Genomic DNA, 22,372 nt, shown 5'->3' on the forward strand with positions numbered 1-22,372 from the left:
TTTCTTTTATATTTGCAATGCACATGATGAACTATGTGATCCAATGAAACCGTCAAACCCCAAAGTCAAAGTATAGTTTTCCGCTTGATTTTAGCCGATTGTAAATTTAAGGCCAAGTTTGGAAAGTTCCAAATAATTAATCTTTTTATTTTTTTATTTTTTTTATCACATCATCTCTTTATTTTTTTGCATATCTTTTTATAAAAAAAAATAAAAAATACACTTATTTAAGTCATCCCAAACAACTCTTAAATTTATTTTCTCTTCATGTATTTTAACTCAAGTTCAAAAAGTCAAGACCTTGTGCTGGCCTTCATTTCCTATGGTGAAGTCTCAGCTCAACCTTACAAAACACTAGTTGCACCCATCAACAAACACACCATCACTACTTCTACAGCATCACACTCAACCTCCATCAACACTATGTCATTGACCTCAACTCTCCTTTCTCATGGTTCAAATGCTCTCTACCACACCCCCCGGTGGCTTGCAAATCGCCCCCGTGTGCCCAAGCCCAGTCTTATCTCTCCCCTCTATGCCCTCCAATCAACAAAACAACAAAAAATGGCCAATGCACTTGCACGGTAACACCGGTCAATCCGGTCACCAATTCGTGCTCTCCATCACAACTCACTTACGACAATTTCGCCATCTCTTGGACAAACGGTCGAAACCCTAGTGTTTCCATCAATTTCAATCACTTGTACCTTTCGTGTGCACCAGTGTCTCTCTTCCAGTCCCTCCCTAAAGGAACGGTTGGCTTGGCCGGCCTTTCGTGGTCTCCTCTCTCTCTTTCCTCTCAATTCACTCCTCCATTTCTCGGCGTGGCTAAGAAGTTCGCGATTTGTTTGCCTAGTGCGCCATTGGCTCCAGGGGTGATTTTCTTCGGAGATGGGCCATACTATCTTCTTCCCCCAACTAACCTCAATGCGGAAACCCTTCTCTCTTACACTCCATTACTAAAAACTCCAAAATCACCAGACTATTTCATTGGTGTCAAGGCCATATCAATCAATGGAATGGCAATTCCCCTTTCAACATACTCATCATAAAGGGTAAAACTTAGTACTGTAGTCCCTTACACCACACTAAGGAGTGAACTTTACAAAAACTTCCTCAACAGCTTTTCAAAGGCTACAAAGGGTATTCCTAGAGTCGAGACAATTAAGCCATTCGGGCTATGTCTCAAGGCATGTGCACTTGGGTTTACTCGTGTCGGTTTTAGGGTTCCCCAGATTGATTTGTGTGGCGATGTATTTTCTGAATACCAACACGTGGCATGGTGATGCCGACGTGTCAGCCGAGGTGCCACGAGTCCTGGTAGTTCTGCCGAGGTTACCTAGGCAAGGCCGAGGTAATCTCCGAAGATATCAGAATCCGAGATAAGCAGATAAGGGACAAGAGTACTAGAGTAAAGAGAAGACTTTGCTAAGATAAGGATAAAGCTCTTAGGGAGTTTATCTTTATCTCTTGAAGTGTCCAAAGTCGACATTGGATTGGAGTCCATAGAAGTCAGACTTCTAGTGGGACTTGGATTTAGTAAACTATAAAAAAGAGGCACCCCCGTGGGTCTAAGGTACGCAGTTTTATACTCAAGCTTGTGAGTTTAGCACTTGATTATCTTTGAGAGATATACTGACTTGATCGTCGGAGTGCCCCCGGGTGGAGGAGCCACCGCCGGAGCCTTTTCTTTCTGTTGCAGGTTCCTTGAAGCCATCTATTCTGCCGGTGCTCTCCAGCTGATTACTAGGCGGGCAGTGTGGTCGAAAAATCACCCACACAATTTGGCGCCGTCTGTGGAAATCTTAGAAGAATAGATGGCCAGTGACGGACAGAGGGAAAACATTAGGGGCGACACTCCTGCTAGGAGTGGCAGACCAATTGATCTTGACGTTGAAGGAGACAACCACGGTACAGAAAATCATGACCAGGGCCACGGAGAGAAAAACGTCGGCCTGGAGGGCGGTACTTCGAAGCAAACAGACCAAAGCAAGTATTATAACAAAGATAACCTTCAGGTATGGAGAGATAGGTACCTACGGAGAGATGAGGAAGTAAAAGACTTGGCAAACAAGTTGGCAGACCTACAGTCAGTGGTCAACTTCATGATGCAAAACAATGTTATGCAGCCACCATACCCGCTGCAAGATACGCCGATGCCGGCAATTAACACCCAGAAGGGAGGAAGGAAAACAATCCCCGAAGCTCCTCAGCACACCAAGAGTGGAAGGCACTCACACCGACCTTCCAGGGAAGTCGGACGAGAGGAGCCGAGGCAAGAAGAGTCCCGAAGAATGAAGGATCCAGGGCCCAAAGAACATCGGCATGTTCAAGGGCAGGCACTCTACTTTGACACAACCCATGGAGAAAGATCGAAACGGGCCCACCACGAGGCCGAAAGCAGTGTGCCGAAAAGATTGAAGTTCAGAGATAGCCGAGCTCTAGGTAGGAGTAAGGAGGACTTGAGGGATTACCTCAAAAGGAGGCAGCAGAATGTTGAAGCCGAGGTGACATCCCCAGTTAAGCCGAGAACACCGTTCTCGGTGGAACTGGACAAATTTGAAGCACCAAAGAGATTCAGTATGCCAAGGTTCCAAATTTATGATGGTAAGTCAGATTTCTCGGTGGAACTGAACAAATTTGAAGCACCAAAGAGATTCAGTATGCCAAGGTTCCAAATTTATGATGGTAAGTCAGATCCCAACTTTTATGTTGGACTATAGCTGAACTCAATGGCATTATACAATGGGAACGAGCCGTTGCTCTGCAAAGTATTTCCCCCATCCTTTGGGGAAATTGCATCTGATTGGTTCCATAAACTACCGAAGGGAAGCGTAAAGACATGGGAAGGCCTGGCCGAGATGTTTGTAGCCAGATTTGTAACGAACAAATTACAGCCCTTGAGTCGACGCCCTGATGGCTTTAAGAATCACCAAGGAAGAAGGCCTTAGGGCCTACGCGAAGAGGTACTACGAGGTGTTCAATCGAATACCCGAATGCAACCAAGAAGTGGCGGTCGTATCTTTCAAGAACGGCCTAAAAGATGACTGCCCACTACGGAAGTCTCTGGCAAAAATATTGCCAAAAAGCATGGAGGAACTCATGGCGAGAATCGAGAAGTACGCCAGAGCCGAAGAAGATACGTCGGGAAACAAAGAGATAAAGCAGGAGAAGGGAAACAGCTCGCCGAAGCGAGGCCGAGGTACCAGCGGGCCGACCAAACAAGAAACAGAATTGAAGGGTAATTAGGCAGTGACGACGGTGTTCCGAATCCCTATCCATAAAGTCCTGGACCAAATACGAAATCAACCCTATTTTAGGGCACCGGCAAGAGCACCAGGGAAATTTATGGGAAGAAACGTTGGTAGGCGCTGTGCTTACCATAATGAAGAAGGACACCCAACTCAAGGTTGCAGAGCCTTAAAAGCACACTTAGAAGACCTAGTAAGGCAAGGCCATCTGAGGGACCTTGTTGATGAGGCCAGGACAAGAGAAGAACATGCAAGATTGCCTCAAGCACCAGCAGCACCGCCTCCCCCAGCACAGCAACCACAGGCAGGAGGACCACGGGTGGTTAATGTAATCCACTCAAAGGTGAACGAAAGCAACATTCGGGGAGAAACCTAAAGAGTAAAACACCTGCAGCATGTAAACCAGGTCAGATACAAAAGACCTCGGCCTGAAGAATGCCAAGGACCGATGATAACTTTCACTGAAGCCGACCTGGAGTTGGTCCAACATCCGCATAATGATGCCTTGGTAGTATCCCTCCAGGTTGGGGAATGCCAAGTAAAACGCATCCTGATAGATCAAGGCAGCTCTTGTGACATCATGTACGTCAAATGTTACAAGGAGTTGGGCCTTCACCCAGACGACATGGAGCAATCGAATGGCCCGATGGTGGGCTTCAACGGAACGCCAACGTGGCCACTTGGCGCAACAAGCTTGGAAGTTCAAGCCGGCACGAAGAAAATCAAGACGAAATTCATTGTGATTGATACCCCCTCGCCGTATAACATCGTCTTGGGAAGGCCTTGGTTGCATGCAATGGGGGCAGTTCCCTCAACGTTGCATCAACTATTACGGTTCCCAACAGAACATGGGATTGAAGAAGTCAGAGGAGATCAACTACAGGAAAAAAGTTGTTCCATGGCAGCAATGAAGTCTACTTGCAGCATTCAAAAGCCAAAAGAAGCAGAGATTGAAGACGAGGACATAGAGGTCCTAGAAGATGTCGGCAAGGAGCCAACCGAAAAGAGTGAAGAGACACTGAAGAAAATCCTTGTCCAGGAGGGCGACGAAGAACGCTTCTTTCTTCTCGGTTCAGGCTTAGCCGAAGAAGAGGAAAAAGAACTAGAAGATTTTTTGAGAGCCAACATTAAGGTGTTCGCCTGGACACCTTACGAGATGTCCGGCATTGACCCCGAGGTCACTTGCCACAGACTGAATGTCGACAGGTCCGCAAAACCTGTGATTCAACGAGCCAGAAGACCGACGTTAATGCACGTCGAAGCAGTAGAAGAAGAAGTAGATAGACTTCTGGAGGCCAGGCTATCCGAGAAGTTCACTACCCAACTTGGCTATCCAACACAGTAGTGGTGAAAAAGAAGAACGGCAAATGGAGGGTTTGTGTAGACTTTACCAGCCTCAACAAAGCCTGCCCTAAAGACAACTTTCCTCTGCCCAAGATTGACCAGCTCGTAGATGCTACTTCAGGGCATGAAAGGATGAGTTTTCTGGATGCATACAGGGGGTACCACCAGATTGCCATGTACCCTACAGACGAGGAGAAAACCGCGTTCATCACCCCTAAATGCCTATACTGTTACAAGGTAATGCTTTTGGGTTGAAAAATGCAGGAGCAACTTACCAAAGGTTAGTAACAAAGATGTTCAAGCACCTGATTGACAAAACGGTAGAAGTCTACATCGATGACATGGTCGTGAAGACCAAGAAATCTAAGGGTCATCTTGCCGACCTAAAAGAGGTCTTTGATATACTCAAAACATACCGGCTCCAACTCAACGCATCAAAGTGCGCGTTTGGCGTTGGATCAGGTAAGTTTTTAGGGTATCTGGTAACGAGAAAGGGCATTGAGGCCAGCCCAGACCAAATCAAGGCCATCCTAGAGCTGCAGAGCCCGACGTTAGCAAAACAGGTTCAGATGCTTACTGGAAGGGCCGCAGCCCTAAATAAGTTCATCAGCAGAAGCTCAGATAAATGCAGACTCTTCTTCAACTTGGTGAAAAAAGCCACAGACTTTCTGTGGACAGAAGAATGCGAAGCCGCTTTAACCGACCTAAAGAAGTACTTGACCACAACTTCGGTTCTTTCCGATCCAGAACCAGGGGAAAAACTGTTTTTGTACTTGTCAGTTTCAAAACACGCAATAAGTGCAGTACTAATCCGAGAAGAAAAAGGAGAGCAAAAAACTATTTATTATGTTAGTAAAATCTTGGCCGATGCAGAAACAAGGTATCTACCACTGGAGAAATTAATGCTAGCCTTAGTAATGGCTTCAAAGAAGTTGAACCATTACTTTCAGGAGCACAAGATTGTGGTCCTAACAGAGCACCCACTGAAGTCCTTGTTGCAACAAGGAGACTTAACAAGAAGGATAGCAAGATGGGCAGTAGCCCTAGGCCAGTATGACCTGGAGTTCAGGCCAAGAATAGCAATTAAAGGCCAAGTTTTGGCCGACTTCGTGGCAGAATTCACACCCGAAACCATTGAACATCGGGCTCCGTTGAGCCAGGATGAGCATTGTCCCAGCAAGCAAAAGGAATCCCAGCCTAGGGCAAAAGAACAAAGGAAGGAAAAACTCAGACCCTACAGCATCTACATCGGCGATTCATTCAGACTGTTCGTCGGTGGAAGTTCGAACCGACAATGAGCGGGGGCAGGAGTACTGCTGATATCCCCAGATGGAGAAATAATAGAACAGTCCATCCGTTTGGGGTTCAAGGCCTCAAACAATAAAGTGGAATACGAAGCATTAATTGCAGGGCTAAAACTGGCAGCAGTAGCAGAAGCAGATGAGGTAATAGTTTTTTATGATTCACAACTTATTGTTAACCAGTCCACAGGTGAATTTACAGCCAGGGACAAAAGGATGTCGGCATATGCAAAAGAGGTCATCAAATTGGCAGCCCTATTTCAAAACTGCCGACTACTTCAAGTTAGCCGAGATGACAACACCCACGCTGACGCGTTGGCAAACCTGGCAAGTTCAATGCAGACTGGAAAAACAAGAACAATTATGATCGACTATATGTCGGGCCCAAGCATAGAACCAAAGAGCACAGAACAGGAAGCAATATGTGTAGACATGGGGCCAAGCTGGATGGATACAATTATTACATTCCTAAAAGAAAGAAAGCTGCCAGAAGATCGTAAAGAAGCTCACAAAGTCAGACTGAAATCGACAAGATTCTGTCTGACAGAAGATGGACACCTCTACAGAAGGTCCTTTACTGGACCACTTTTAAGGTGCGTTCACCCTTTGCAGGTTGAAGATTTCCTGTATAAAATTCATGAAGGAATTTGTGGAAGCCATGCTGGGGGCAGATCATTAGCCCACAGGGCCATTATCCAGGGGTATTGGTGGCCCTACATGCAGAAGGATGCTGAAGCCTACGTAAAGAAGTGTGAACAATGCCAAAAGTTTGCACCTTTGATACATCAGCCAGCTGCTGACCTAAACCCAGTATCCAGCCCTTGGCCGTTTGCCCAATGGGGCATGGATCTGGTTGGGAAACTTCCCCAGGCAACTAGGCAGAGAAAATACTTGCTGGTGGCAACAGATTACTTTACAAAGTGGATAGAGGCAGAACCTCTTGCCAAAATCCGAGATGTGGACGTCAAGAACTTTATATGGAGAAACATCATCACCAGATTTGGGATTCCAAGAGCAATAGTTGCCGACAACGGAACACAGTTTGACAGCAAACTCATCAAGAACTTTTGTGCAAAATTCATGATCAAGAATTACTTTTCAACACCAAGTTTTCCCCAAAGTAATGGGCAAGCAGAAGCATCCAACAAAGTAATTTTGGATGGAATAAAGAAGAGGCTGCAAGCAGCAAAAAGAAAGTGGGTAGACGAGTTACCCAACGTGCTTTGGGCATATCGGACTACGCCGAGAAGATCAATAGGGGAATCCCCATTTGCCATGGCTTATGGCACAGAAGCTGTCATCCCATTGGAGGTTGTCATCCTAGGGATCAGGACCTAAGGAGTAGAGAATGGCACCGATGACATACTCTTAGCCCAAGAGCTAGATTTTTTGGAAGAACAAAGAGAGAAAGCTGCAATCAGCTCGCAGTATACCAGCAACAACTCGCCAGAGCTTACAACAAAAAGGTCAATCCAAGAGATTTTCAAGTCGGCGACCTAGTCCTAAGAAAAGTCGTCAGCAACAAGAAGGATCCCAGAGAAGGCAAGCTTGGCCCAAACTGGGAAAGACCCTACAGAATTACTTCGGTATTAGGCAATGAAGCTTATCAGCTAGAAGATAACGAGGGCAAAGCACTGCCAAGACCTTGGAACACTTGTAATTTAAAATTCTTCTATCATTAGATGTGCAGTATTTTTGACCGATGTCATCAATAAAAATTTTTCCATTTTCTTTAAAACACATATGATGGATAAAGTGACATATTGGTGTTTTTGGAGACATGAATAATGAGAACCCAAGTAGAACTCAGGTTCACATTGGGGGCAGAGAGAAGACAGAGATACTTAATTCACTTGTTGAAATTTGTAGCAATTTACAAGTTGGAATTAAGCTGATTCCTTATCTTCACTTGTTGAAATTTGTAGCAATTTACAAGTCGAAGTTAAGCCGAGATTATTCCTTAATTCACTTGTTGAAATTTGTAACAATTTACAAGTTGGAATTACGCTGATTCCTTATCTTCACTTGTTGAAATTTGTAGCAATTTACAAGTCGAAGTTAAGCCGAGATTATTCCTTAATTCACTTGTTGAAATTTGTAGCAATTTACAAGTTGAAATTAAGCTGATTCCTTATCTTCACTTGTTGAAATTTGTAGCAATTTATAAGTCGAAGTTAAGCCGAGATTATTCCTTAATTCACTTGTTGAAATTTGTAGCAATTTACAAGTTGGAATTAAGCTGATTCCTTATCTTCACTTGTTGAAATTTGTAGCAATTTACAAGTCGAAGTTAAGTCGAGATTATTCCTTAATTCACTTGTTGAAATTTGTAGCAATTTACAAGTTGGAATTAAACTGATTCCTTATCTTCACTTGTTGAAATTTCTAGCAATTTACAAGATGACGTTAAGCCGACATGTGATCATCTGTTGAAATTTGCAGCAATTTACAGGTTGAGGTAAAAGCTAAAGTATATTGTTTAACACTTGTTGAAATTTGTAACAATTTACAAGTAGATCATTGTCATAACTTAAGAAAAATTTACAGTATATGTTAACACTTGTTGAAATTTGTAGCAATTTACAAGTAGGTTAGACCGAGATCACTGTTTAAATACTTGTTGAAACTTGAGAAGAAGCTTGCAAAGTTAAACATTGAATAGTATATGTTAAACACTTGTTGGAATTTATGAAGAGTTTGCAGGTCTGTATCTTGCCGAAGTAAAACGTTATTGTACCCGAGGTACGTAAACCCGAAGAAGATTGCACAAAGGAGGCAAAATAGGAAGGCATGCAAAAAATTCCAAGTATAGAATCATACAGACACAATCAAGAGAAATTAAAGATTAAAGCGTTCAGACGAAAACAGTTGCAGTTGTATACAAAGAAGGCACTATGGCCAACCAGAAATAAAGTTATATCCAACAGAAGCAGAAGATACATCAGCTAAATAGAAGAGCTTACATTGTTTCAAAACCAGAAGTACAGAAAAACTTATATTATCCAAAAAACAAAAAGAGTACGGAATACATCCACAGTTATGATTCTTCAGTTTCAAGAGCAATTTGGGTCTGGACCTCGGCAGATTCCTGGGGAACTACTTCGGCAACCTTCTCTGCAGCCAGCTCGGCATCAATCTCTGCAAGCGTTTTGTCAAGACTTCTTTCAGCTAAGAGAAGGTCGGATGATAATTGCCCTGTAACAGCTTCCCTGAGCGCCTCCCCAACCTCATCACCCTCTTCATCCAAAGTTAAGTCCATGACTTGCTCAGTTGGAGGAGGGGACTTGACCTCAGCAGCATCCTTGGATTTCCTCACCAAGGCCTCATCGTCATTGTTATCCTCATCCTTGGCTTCAGACTCAGACTCAGATTCTTCTTCGGCTTGACTTGAAGGTGGAAGAGGAGGAAATGGGAGAGGAATAGCATCGACATTACGGAAAAGCGAGTCAACAAGGAGATCAAGTTTTTTTATCAGGGACATCCAACCAAGAGAAAATCCCCTGTTGCATGCCTGCCTGACTTGAAGCTTGTAATCCTCAATGACGTCGGCCATGCCCTGAGCATATGCCTTCTCATCATCCTCTTTGATTTCGGCTTCCTTTGTGGCCAAGGCTTCTTGAAGTTCCTTCTCGGCCTGGGCCGCTCTCACCTCGGCCTCTTTCTTTTGGGATTCAGCAACTGTCTTGATGGCCTCAGCAGATTCGGCCTTTTCCTCGGCTAAGGTTTGGGCTTTGGTGGCAGCCTTAGCCTGGTCTTCCAGCTTTTTCATTTTTGAAAGAAGAGTTTTGTTATCCTTTTTGAGGGCAAAAACCTCCCTCCTCAGGTCAACCAGCTTCTCTCGATTCTGGAAAGATTGCATTGAAAATGAGTGGGCATGCTGGATGGCCTAAAAAAAAAAAAAATAGAAGTGTTAGAAAATATTTTTAAGTACAAAACAGAATGGAAGAAAAAGTACCGAGCAGGAACACTTACTTGAACAGAGTGCTGGAGCATTAGGGCATAGTTCTCATATTCACTATACCCGGCGTTCCGCTCCAAATCACCAGGAAGGAGCAGCACTGTAGTAAGGGCAACGTCGACATTTATGTCATCGGCGCTTTCATTGGTCATTATGGGCCTATCTTCCAGAGTAATCTGGGGAGCCCAAGGAACATCAGATTTTTTGGACCCCGAGGTCGTCGTAGACGATGACCTCGGCTTCTTAGGTTGAGTAGATTGTGATGTCTAGGATTCTGCACGCCTCTTCCCAGCGGAAGGTTGAGATTTGCTGCTTTCAGCCAGCTTGGAGATGGGTAAGCATTCTCAGCCTCAACCTCAGTAGCCTTGGCCTTAGGCTGGGCCTTCTTAGTTCTTTTTGGCTTCGGTGGGGGCAAAGGTTGGGTCGGAACAGCATCGACGTCGGTTGGAAGGTCGGCTAGGAGATCTTGGGCAACAGGCTTCAGGTGACCCATCTCAACAGTTTTTACGAGTCTTCGCCGACGTTTTCTTTCTGGTATTGGGATTAAGTATGGGGCTGAAGTTGATGGTCGGTCGGCTGGATCAGAGGTTGACCCTTGGTCAGCCCGAGATGTTGATATTGTTTGCAAAGTGGTAGCAGAGGGAGGAGATAGGCTCTTCTTCTTTCTTTTTGGGACGTCGGGCAATGTGGATTTGTATGTCGGAATAAAATTCAGTAACAGGGGAGCCTTGCGCTTGTGGATTGGAAGGTCTAGGAGCTTCTTTAAATCTTTTCTTGAGAAGAAGGAAGTTTTTTGGTGGCTGATGAAGATTTGCAGGACAAACAAACAGACATTAGAAATAGACAAAGTTTTGAAGACTTGGAAAAGAAATAATTAAGTATTGACACTGGGCTCTTACCCTTGCCCTCTTTAACTGTTCGAGGAAGAGGGTAGAGGTGAACATCTTCGTCTGGACCAAATTTCCAATTTCCCGAAGCAATGATAAAGTCATCCCCGGCTCCCTCGTTGGAGTCCGGGAGGTCGGCTACAATTTTGAATTCAGTAGACCTCGGCTTGAGGTAGTAGATGTAACCTTTTTCCTTCAGGTTAAGGGGGCACATGGTATAACAATATTATACATCGGCAAGGGTGATCCTAACATTCTCCTGCCTAGCCAAGGCTATGATACCATTAATCACTCGATAAGAGTTTATGGCCAGTTGCATAGGGTTCAACTTGTAAAAATGAAGAATTTCGTGAAAAAGAATGTTGAGTGGGAGCCGGAGTCCGCACTCAGTAAAGGCTACTATAGGAAAGGGCATTGAATCATCTGAGGGCATGATAGAGTCACTATCTTCAGCTAGCTTCAGATGGATATCGGCAGGAATAGAGAACTCCCGCCTAAAGTACTCGAGTTTGGTTGGGGTATCTACCCTATGTCTCCACATACCCATAACGTCGGCCTAAAAACAGAGGGCAAGGTTTCAGATAGAAAGGTGTTCTTAAGGGGTTATCCGGACCTCGGCGAAACCCTAGGTATATGCTGGTAAGGATTGTTTCGGTTTTCCCTAAATTAAAGGTTCTACAAACAAATTCCAAGCCTAAGAACTATGAAGATGAAGATCAAAGGCACAGATCTGGAAAGGAAAAACAGCAAACAACAAAACAAAGAATGACGTTTCAGAAACGAAGAACAGAGGTACGGTTCTTAAAAGCGACAGAAATACAGAAGTAAAAGGTCAAGAACAGTGGCAAGAAAAGTATTAAACAGAACAAAGTGTTCAAGATATAAGTAAAATCATGAAAAAGACGCATCCAGATGAATAGTTCAGCAAATCAAAGGTTTGAACAGCGCAATAATGGCAGTAAGTAAACGAAAACACATAAAAGAAATTGGGAATAAGAGGAACAGAGTCTTACCAGAACAAATGAAGCCGGAATGAAAGTCGCCGAGGTAAGGCAACGGTTGTAGACAAGACGGAGCGACGAAAGCTTCGCTGGAATGGAAGAATGAAGGCAATTGCAGAGCTTGGAGCTAGAGCAATGGCGGGTTTGAGAAAGTTTAGAGAGAGAGAGCCAGAAAAACGAATGCAAAAGTAAAGAAATGAAGATGGAGAGAAAAGTTTTGTAAAAAACTTAAAACGACGGCAAAAAGCAGGGCATTTATTACGCCTGGAGCAACGCACACGTCAAACGGCACAGATGGGTGAAATACAGTTTTCAGGCGCATCACAGACACGGGCCAATGAGGATAAAGCATGTGAGGGGAACGGTTGAGAAAAGGTGCATGACAGCTCATGCGCGTGGAGGAGTTCGTTTGAGTTCTTGTTCTTTGATGAAGGCATGTCGGCCTAACATGAATGATCTCGGCTGAAGAGTTCTCATGCCGAGGTACTGGAAGAAAATACAGAAATAGGTTCCATCACCTCAGAATGCCGAGGTAATAGAACCTAGGGGGCAGTTGTGGGGATGTATTTTCTGAATACCAACACGTGGCATGGTGATACCGACGTGTCAGCCGAGGTGCCACGTGTCCTGGTAGTTCTGCCGAGGTTACCTAGGCAAGGCCGAGGTAATCTCCGAAAATATCGGAATCCGAGATAAGCGGATAAGGGACAAGAGTCCTAGAGTAAAGAGAAGACTTTGCTAAGATAAGGATAAAGCTCTTAGGGAGTTTATCGTTATCTCTTGAAGTGTCCAAAGTCAACATTGGATTGTAGTCCATAGAAGTCAGACTTCTAGTGGGACTTGGATTTAGTAAACTATAAAAAAGAGGCACCCCGTGGGTCTAAGGTACGTAGTTTTATACTCAAGCTTGTGAGTTTAGTACTTGATTATCTTTGAGAGATATACTGACTTGATCGTCGGAGTGCCCTCGGGTGGAGGAGCCACCGCCGGAGCCTTTTCTTTCTGTTGTAGGTTCCTTGAAGCCATCTATTCTGCCGGTGCTCTCCAGCTGATTACTAGGCGGGCAGTGTGGTCGGAAAATCACCCACACAATTTGCAGTTGAGTAATGGGAAGAACTGGTCAATATTTGGTGCAAACTCCATGAAGCAGATTGGTGATGCCGACATGGCGTGTCTGGCGTTTGTCGATGGGGGAAAGGCAGCCAATGAAGCGATGGTCCTCGGAGCATTCCAGATGGAGAATAACTTCCTGGTGTTTGATCTGGATCAGTCAAGGTTGGGGTTTAGTTCTACCTTGTTCTTTGCTAGGACCACATGTGGTAACTTCAATTTTACTACTACGTCTTGAGATCTGTGGTTTTATGCTGAGGATAATAAGATAAGACGCAGAAGGGGACATAAATAAATAAATAATGTACTGTTATTTGTTGTATAAGATAAGACCAAAGTTGTAATGTCACCACTTTGTGTGAGTTGTGACCAAGTAACATAAATAAATAATGCACTGTTTGTTGTATAATGAAAAAATAATAATAATAATAATAAGGGGACACAAAGTCTAAGTTTAATTCTGCTTTGAGTGTATGACCGTAGCACGTAGTCTTTATTTTATTGATTATTAATATGAAGTCAATACGAATAAAGTATGTTTAAGAAAAATATTGTCCTTCAATTGATGTGCCCTTATTACAATTGATTTTATGGGTTTTAAACTTTGATTCGAAACAAAAGATACAACTGCAAGGCTGCGTGACGCAACAACGGCCATTTTTATGTAACAAGTCAAACAAAACAAGCACTATTATCGAACTCTCTAAGGCTAAGCATTGGCTGTGAAGTTGAAGTTCCCACATGTAGTTTGTCTGAACAGCAACGAAGAGCTAAACCCAAGCCTCGATTTAGCAAGATCAAACTCCACAAGATTGTCCTCCAATTGATACCCACCAATCACAATCGAAGTCTCCATGTCAACCCCGCCATCCACAAACCCCAAACACAATGCACTGTCACTCACACTCACCATCGAGTTCGCACCAAAGATCCTCCAGTACACACTCTCCCTCTGCAACACCAGATCAATTTGCGGCACTCCCGGCCCAACCCGTGTGCTTCCGATACTTTTCGAGCTAAAACACACCCCGAATGGCGACACCGCCGCCACTCTCGGGACGTTGCTTAGCTCTTTGATGAAAGCATTAGTGATGGCATTGTAAATTGAAGTTTCCATGACTGTGTAAGGATTTACAGTGCTGATCTTTGTTCCGCCTCGGCCTTTTTTAAAGTTAAGCAATGATGTGTTAAGAGGAACATTGTTACCGTTGATTTTAATAGATTTTACTCTGATGAAGTAATCCGGTGAAGCGGTGGTGCGTCGGTTTTTGATGAGCGGAGTGTAAATGAGAGATTTGGAGATATCAATGTAGGGTTGGAAAACATAAGTCCCGTTGCCGCCGAAGAACATGACACCGGTTGATGTAGTGGAAGAGCTAAAGCAAATTGCGAATTTTCTCGGAAAGTGAAAAGCGGAGGAAAATTGAGAAGGAAGTGAAATGTCGGTCCTTCCTAGACCGGCCATTCCGGTAACCCCGCTAGCGAGGCCCCCTAATAGCCATGTAGAGCCGCATACGAAAGTCAAGCGAGGGATAATAACGACCCGACCCGGGTTCGAGCCATCGGTGGATTGAATCGAGATAATATCTTGAGCAAACTCGCCGGGAGTTTCTCGGTTGCCTACGGTGTTTATGGGGTTGAGACCACATGTGTTGTGGTTGCACCCGGGTTTGGGGGCGGCGAAGCAGTCGCCGCAGGCACTGGATTTGGAAAGGGTACATAAGGGGGTGGAGCACCGGACCGGGCGGTAGGAGGAGCTGAGGTAGCCTTGGTCGCAGTTAACCCATAAGTATTGGCCGCCGAGATCGACGGTTAGTTTTACGGGCACGAGAGGGGTTCTTTGGTTGATTTGAGTGAGGTATTGAAGAGAGGATGGGTCTTTGGTGACTGGGAGGAGGAGGGCGCGTGGCTGGAAAGATCGTTTGGCGGCGGTGAACGTGGCGGAGATGAGGAGGAGGAAGAGGATGGGGAGATGGGTAGTGGAAGGCATTGTGTAACTGTAATGTATAGGAAAAAATTAAAATTGGCGTGTGATGTGGTGGTGCTATTGCAATGCCATGCATCTATCTATTTATAGATTTTTATTCTCCGTCAATTTTAAAAAATTATTCAATAATCTCGAAATGTCATGTGATTATATTCTAAATCAATCATTAATTATTTAATCTTATATTATTTTTTTATTCCCAACATAAATAAATCGTGACCTTTCTCTACCAATCAAAAAACTCTACGGCCTTGTTTGGTTTGTTTTCAGAAAATTTTTTGGGAAATATTCTCTACAAACAAATTTTCAAGAGTAATCAAACTAAACAAATTTTTTCAAAAAAAATTTCAAATTTTGTTTAATTACCTACTTTCCAAAGTCTCTCTCTCTCTCTCTCTCTCTCTCTCTCTCTCTCTCTCTCTCTCTCTCTCACATATATATATCAAATCAATTACTTTTTTTAAAACCCTCTCCCTAAACAATTTTTCAAAACCATTTCTGAAAAAAAATAAACCAAACAAGTTTTCGTACTTTTTATCTCAAAAATTACTCTACAAACACAAACCAAACACACCTTACGTATTCATATTCCAAGAACGTTGAGGTGTCGTTTGGTAACACTTACATTTTCAGTTTCCTATTTATATTTACAAAAATTTTAAAAACTCAAATAAAAACTTGTTTGGTAAATTTTTTATTTATAAATCAGTGGTCTCAGTTTATAAATTTGGCCAAAAAATATAAAAATACTAAGGTCTTATTTTTATTGAAATTTTATTATTTGAGATGAGGCTATATAAAATGTCTTCTCCGGTCGTTTTTTGTATAATTAAAATAGACTAGCCCTGTGCACGTCTTGCTTTCATGATATACTATTAAGACCTAGTTTGGGAAGATTAAATAAGTGTACTTTTTAACTTTTTATGAAATATGGATTGGGTTTGTGTTGGGTTTGAAGTGATGTGTTAGAGAGGTGATGTGACTTAAATAAGATGATATGACTTAAATAGGATAGTGACTTTTTGACTTTTTGTCTTTTTTCAATTATGCCAAACTTGGCCTTTAAATCTCATTATGTAAACCTCAAGGGTTGGTTTAATGGAGTATGGGGTGTGTTTTTTTTTTTTATTTTAGCTTCAATATTCACTAGTAGCAATATGTTTCTTGAGACCATGTTGATTAATTGAAACGTGCATAAGCTAACTGAACACTCGGTTATCAAAAAAAGAAATCTCATTATGTAAATTATTTATGAATTTTTTTAATTAATTTAATAAATGTAGCTAAATAATTTATTATAATTATCTTTAAAAAAATAGACAGCAAGTATGATTTTAAAAATAAAATTTTCATATTTTTTAATAGTAAGATAACATAAGTATGTAATTATGATTACTTGATTAATTTAATTTTTGTTTATAGATAATTTATACAAGACCTAAAAAATAAATCATTAAAATAGACTCTCAATAAGCCAAACTAGACCTTTTTATCCAGTCCACAAACTAATGATAATCCATTTCAGTAAAATATTGTTAAGAGAGATGCTATTTATAATCAATTTTATTTCATCATTTATATACCTAAATGTATTAACGTAATAAAAATTATATTAGGAAATATTTAATTTAACAAAGTTGAATGTAATGTTAACGTTTCGTTTGAAATGTGGGTTGATTTTTTAACTTTTTTAGTTATTTTAGCCTGAGTTAAAAAGTCTTGTTTGAGATGAAATTTTTGAATTTTTTTACTTTTGTGAGATAAAAAATGAAATAATTATAATTTGGATGTGACATTTTATCGTATTGACTTGTTAGCCTATTTTATCATTTTGTAACTATTTTAGCCTAAGAATAGGATGTCAAACAAAGGCTAAATCACATTGTCCACTACAACACACTGCTGGAAAAATGACTTTTAGCGGCGTTTTTAGCGGCGTTTTAAAAACGCCGCTATATGTATGAAAAACGCCGCTAATTCCTTTAGTGACGCTTATCACCAAACGTCGAGGACGCGGCCGTCGCTATAAGTTTATGACGCTTTAAAAACGTCGTAAAATTAGTATAAAACGCCGCTAAATGCGATAAATAATAATAAAATGACGTCATCCAATATTTAGCGACGTTTTTAAAACGCCGTGATAGATTTTTTTATTTTAAAAAAAAGTCCGTTGGCACTGTAGTGGCGTTTTGAAAAAACGCCGTTATAATAGCTCTTTTTTTTAAAAAAAAATTGTTCTGAATCTGTTATATTTAACTAAAAAACATACCTGTAATAAAGCTGAAAAATAACAATAATATGAATAAAATTTTACAACTACTTCAATATATTGACTAAATAAACATTACATGATTGTGTCTGAACCAAAATCAAACAACAAACACAATCAAAAAATAAAAAGAAAAAATAGGTTAAGTCATTTGCTTGCACATGCAGATGCAATGGAATAGTCAAGCATATTACACATCATTACACTGCAGAATAGGGATTCGTATTCAATTAATCATAATAGGTTCATGTACAACAAAGACAATTTTGAGCAGGATACATTCCCAAATCCCAGTCAACACAAAGGAATGCAGAGAGCCCGGTGAACAGTGGCGCTGACACCTTCTCCAACTTCTTCATATAATTTGTAATTTTCTGCATCATTATCCTTCACCTTTATCATAAAATGAAATTTAGTAAACCAAAGCAAAGAAGAATTGAGCATGATGCCCAGTAGTTTAAATGGGAAAATCAAGAAAAAGAATCCCTAATACCGCTTCTCTATATTCTCCAATAGCATGGAAGGAAGAAGCTCTTAAATATAAACACTCAATGTTTGAGCTTTCAAGCTTAACCCAACGGATAAATCCTTGATGGCATTCCTGCAACTACTGGGCATATCCAACTTAAGGATTAGAGTTAGCTGAGCTAAGCTGTTCCAATGGTTTAGTATAGATTTCAGACAAAAAAAAATAGCATTTGAATTATTCATCAATTTCAGACTAAGATTTCTACCTGACATATACAATTAGTATGGCTTTTTAAACATTAATTCAATGTTGTCTTTTAGATCTAGATTTCCGAAATGGATTTGTGAGTTTTAGTTGTGACCAACTAAAAATTAATGTAAAATTTTATCATACACCAACCTTCTACACTGAAGTTGAGCTGACTTCCAAAGCGGAGGACTGGATTCTGAGGGTATAAATGAGAACCAACTGCATTCTGAAGAAATTCACAATTTAACAGTGATTTTAAATTGCAAAGAGGACTACATAAAAAATACCAGAAAAGGCTTGCACTGAAAGCAGAATAAAAAAAATAATAAATTGGGAACTTATTTAAACATAATCTATAATTATTAATAATAAAAGTGCAAGGAAAATAGAAATTAAAAAATAATCAACACATTGAATGGAAAATACTACTTCATTTACCTGAAATATCAATTTGAACATTGGATGGCCCAGACAGATTTCTGTGTTCCACATATTATAGTGGTTGAATCATAATTTATATACATAATAAACAAAAAAGAAACATAATTTTTTTTTTTTTAATAAAATAAGGGAGAAGATGAAGAAGACTGAATTGAAAAGTTGAGAGATATATACAGATCATCAGGGCTGCAATGCATCTCATCATTATTGAAGCAATCAGCTAGCCATCCCTCAGATGACTGATCCAGGCCCTCGTGACCAGTTGCAGATGTTTCCTCTGTTAAGCACATTATAACAAGCAAGACAAAAAAAAACATGTATGAATGTTAAGAACCTATTCATCTCAGAACAGAACTTTACAGGACAAACCTTCAAAACCAGACTCCTAATGCGACATATCAGATAAAGCCTCTTCAAGCGAATCTTCTCTCTCCTAATCAAAGAACCAAAAAAGAGTGATCCAATGGTTTTGTGAAACTTGATTCAATCACACAAATTAATACTAAAACGTAATTTCAACTGAAACTTTGATTATAAATGCAAGTGTTTGAAACTTCCTTAATGAAGTGAGCAAGAACAAATTAATTAGGTGAAACCCAAATCTAAACTAGTTCAGAAGTTGCATTGACCAATAATGATCATTGACCAATAATGATCCCCTGACAAAATGTTGATATCATAAAATAATTTATCTTGATATGTGGTGGATGATAAATTTGTTTCCCTTCCAAAAGATAGAAGTCATATAATTGTCAATATACAACAGAACAGGTATCTCAACAATTATCTTTTGTGTGAAACCAAAATAAGACCACTATGTAGAATTTTTCCCCAAGAACAGCAAAAGATGTATCATGTAACATTTTCCACGAGGAAATAGGCTTGCACAAACCTTCGATTTTAAGAAGACAGATGATATCTCCTCATTGCAAAGAGGGGAACCCAAAATCTCATTGTCAAACTGCAGCATTCGACGTCTCTTTACTTGTGAAGACATCTCCGTGCATTGCTGTAATTCCTTGTCCATGTTTACTGCAATTCATTTTTTTCCAGATAAAAAACAGTGTCCTTCAAATCGAACAAGCATTAAAAGCTAGCAAATGTCGAAACATTTTAGTAAAGTATAAAACTACCATTGTCAGCAACATGGTAAGCCAAATCCCCACAGGCCTTAACAGGTGTTGTTTCGTCAAACATGTAGGACAGATCTTCTTCATTCTGGCTTACTCCATCCCAAAGGCATGGAGATATGTCTGCTCACAACAATAAACCCGTTCCACATCAAAACTTTACCCAAATATCTTGACTTAACATTAAAGCGAAAAGCAAAGCAAGGCTCACCCAGATTGGTTTCCTTCTGGAGACAATAACCCTCTCCATGCCAGTCCCACATTTCGCTGCTTCCATTTTGGAAGTAGTTAAAGTGTTAAATCTAAACGTCAATTATAATTTAATTTCCAAGGGAACAAAAAATTGAAGTTTAATAAAAAATGAATGCGGAAGAAATTTAAGGAATGCGCTAAATCCATGACATAAACTATAGTATTGCTGCATTATAGTAACATCCAACATAGTTTACAAGGGGTTACAAGAAATAGTGGGGCATTACATCTGGTCAGTATAAAAGATTAGAAGAAGGAATAGTTCTGATGGGTACCTCCACAAACATCTAATGTAGGTCAAAGGCATTTGCATAGTAATTGAGAGAGAGAGAGAGAGAGACTTATGAATTAAGAGGAATAGGATCACAATCTATGTTTAGACAAATTTTCAACTCTGTGATAAAAAATAATACAAGGAAATCAAACATAAAATTAATAATAAATAAATAAAAGACCCAGTAATCAGAATCCACAGCCTCGTACTAATTTTCCCCTTCTAACTGCTGTAGAGTAAAAGAAACCCAGAAGCCAGGGGATGAATCGCTGAGATGACCTTCGATTTCGATCTGAATCGCTGAGATGACCTTCGACTTCGATTTCGATTTCAAGATATGAATCACTGAGACCGATGTGAATCGCTGATATCTGAATCACGATCTGAATCGAACTTCGATTTCGATTTCGAGATATGAATCACTGAGACCGATCTGAATCGCTGAGATCTGAATCACGATCTAAATCGAAATCGAAGTGATATGAACTCAGAATTTTAAAATTTCGAGATATGAACTTCGATTTCAAGATCTGAATCGCTGAGATGAACTTCGAAATCGCTCTGATGAATCACTTCGATTTCGAGAGAGAACTTCGATTTCTGAGGATTCCATTGATAAGCAACTGAATCTGTGATAATCAGGGTTTAGACAGCGGAGAGGGAGAGAGAGATTATTTGTGAGTGCATCGGCTCAATTTGGGAGTTGAGATTCTCAGATTGATTGGAAACAGGCGCGTGAGACAACACGCATTTGAAGGCGTAAATAAACGCCTCCTATTCATAAAACGGCGCCGTTTCAATTAAAGAAAAATAAGACGTTTATAAAACGCCGTTAAATATTAAAAATAGTGGCATTTTAAAAAACGCCGTTAAAAAAACGCCACCTAAACCCATATTTCCTGTAATGACATTCACACCAAACTCAGCAAAATTTAAATCAAATTATAATCCAAAATCTATTCTTATATTTTAGCTTGTTTCTGTTTTGCGTGCACACTCCATCAGACTCTCTATTTTAAAATTCTATTTTATTAAAATATTTTCTTATTTTGTTCCTTTTTTTAATTATATTTTATTTATAATCTTATGGATTGACATTGTATTCTATTTTATTAAAATATTATTTTTTATTTTTTTGTAGTTTATATTTTATTTATAATATCATGTGTTTACATTGTATTAATAACAAATATAAATGATGAAATCTATTAAACTAATACAATATTAACACATATTTGTTATTAATATAGTAATAATTGATTAAATGATAAATATAATACATGATAGTAAATATTTTATTAGTTAAAATCATTTGCTGAGTCAATTTTTCCTAACTACATGTAACTAGTGGTTTGATATTCAACTAAAGTAGTTAGTAAAGAATTAAATTTGATAGAGTGTGTTTTTGGAATGAAACTATGAGAAATATCAATCAATGAGAGTTTCAAAAAATAATTACAAATAAATTATAAACTTTATAAATATTAATAATTAAAATTATAAATTCTTTCATGAATTTGTAATTATTTTTCAAAAGTACACTGATTTGTAATTTTTTCCAAATTTGTTTTCTCTAATAATGTATTTATTATCAACATTTTTTAAGTTCTGTCGCTAAATGTAACTTTTTTATGGTAAATTGGATTGATTTTAAATTTGAAAAAAATATAGCAAGTCTCACAATTTTGTAGTTACATTAATCTCTCTTAAGATTATAATTCACATAACAATTTTGAGTTATGGCTCCGAACTAGACTAACAGTGAGCTCTCCCGCACTAAGCTCATGTTTGTTTTTCTCTTTGGCCTTGGTAGTCCTAATGGATTATGAAAGGCCTAACACGGATGGATTCGAGTCTGCGCTGAGAGATGGTATTAAGAAAACAGTCTGTTCGGCTTAGGGGTGACTGGTCGTCCGAGGGGACGTCTGGCAGGTTAACCGGTCAACTGTAATTTTTTTTTTTTTTTTAACTTGTTGGGATTTTTTTTTAACATTAATGTTTAATATTTTTTGTATTTTTTGCTAAGTAAAAATCATAGCTTTATTTGTTTTATTATTTTATATTTATTTTATATAAAAATAATTTAACAATTCTCACACTAACAACTATCATCAAAACAAACACAATTTTGCTAATTCTATCACTATCAATCCCCTCACTAACAATCCCATCACTATCAATCATCTCTATTTTATCTCTGAAAACAAACGAGATCTTAATCCATTTTCATCAATAATTCATTAGTAATATAAATAAATAAAAATAATATTATCATGTCTATTACTGTACAATATATATTTTTCTTTCCTTTTTTTTTTTTTTTTTTTTTTTTGCATTTTCACAGTTTCAGTCCTTCAAGCATTATTAAAAAAACGTAATTATAATTATATTAAAATGATGAGATTATTAATATTTTTCTTTAAATCTCATGAGTTTAATGTAATTTATT

General features: G+C 39.6%; 2 protein-coding genes and 1 pseudogene across 3 annotated transcripts; 1 reads left to right on the forward strand and 2 right to left on the reverse strand.

The window, feature by feature from the left end:
• The first annotated feature begins 571 nt into the window (after window positions 1-571).
• Window positions 572-13,090, forward strand: LOC145793919 (chitinase CLP-like). Its single transcript, XM_082876821.1, has 3 exons — window positions 572-584; window positions 724-1,022; window positions 12,842-13,090. Exons 1-3 carry the CDS (start codon window positions 572-574, stop codon window positions 13,088-13,090), a joined length of 561 nt encoding a protein of 186 aa, XP_082732947.1.
• Window positions 13,091-13,388: 298 nt separating this feature from the next.
• On the reverse strand, window positions 13,389-14,891 carry LOC114295011 (putative aspartic proteinase GIP2 pseudogene; annotated as a pseudogene). Its single transcript, XR_014331892.1, has one exon. The product of XR_014331892.1 is annotated as a putative aspartic proteinase GIP2 pseudogene (transcript).
• A 2,247-nt stretch (window positions 14,892-17,138) lies between these two features.
• On the reverse strand, window positions 17,139-20,150 carry LOC114295013 (protein XRI1). The gene is given in 7 exon segments (XM_082875668.1): window positions 17,139-18,052; window positions 18,265-18,305; window positions 18,442-18,544; window positions 18,637-18,700; window positions 19,160-19,299; window positions 19,401-19,520; window positions 19,609-20,150. Coding segments are annotated over 7 exon segments (624 nt in total). The 5' UTR covers window positions 19,661-20,150; the 3' UTR covers window positions 17,139-17,948.
• Window positions 20,151-22,372: the final 2,222 nt, after the last annotated feature.

The sequence above is a fragment of the Camellia sinensis genome, chromosome 6, assembly GCF_055761805.1.
Source record: "Camellia sinensis isolate YWXY chromosome 6, ASM5576180v1, whole genome shotgun sequence".
In the NCBI taxonomy this organism is placed as follows: domain Eukaryota; kingdom Viridiplantae; phylum Streptophyta; class Magnoliopsida; order Ericales; family Theaceae; genus Camellia; species Camellia sinensis.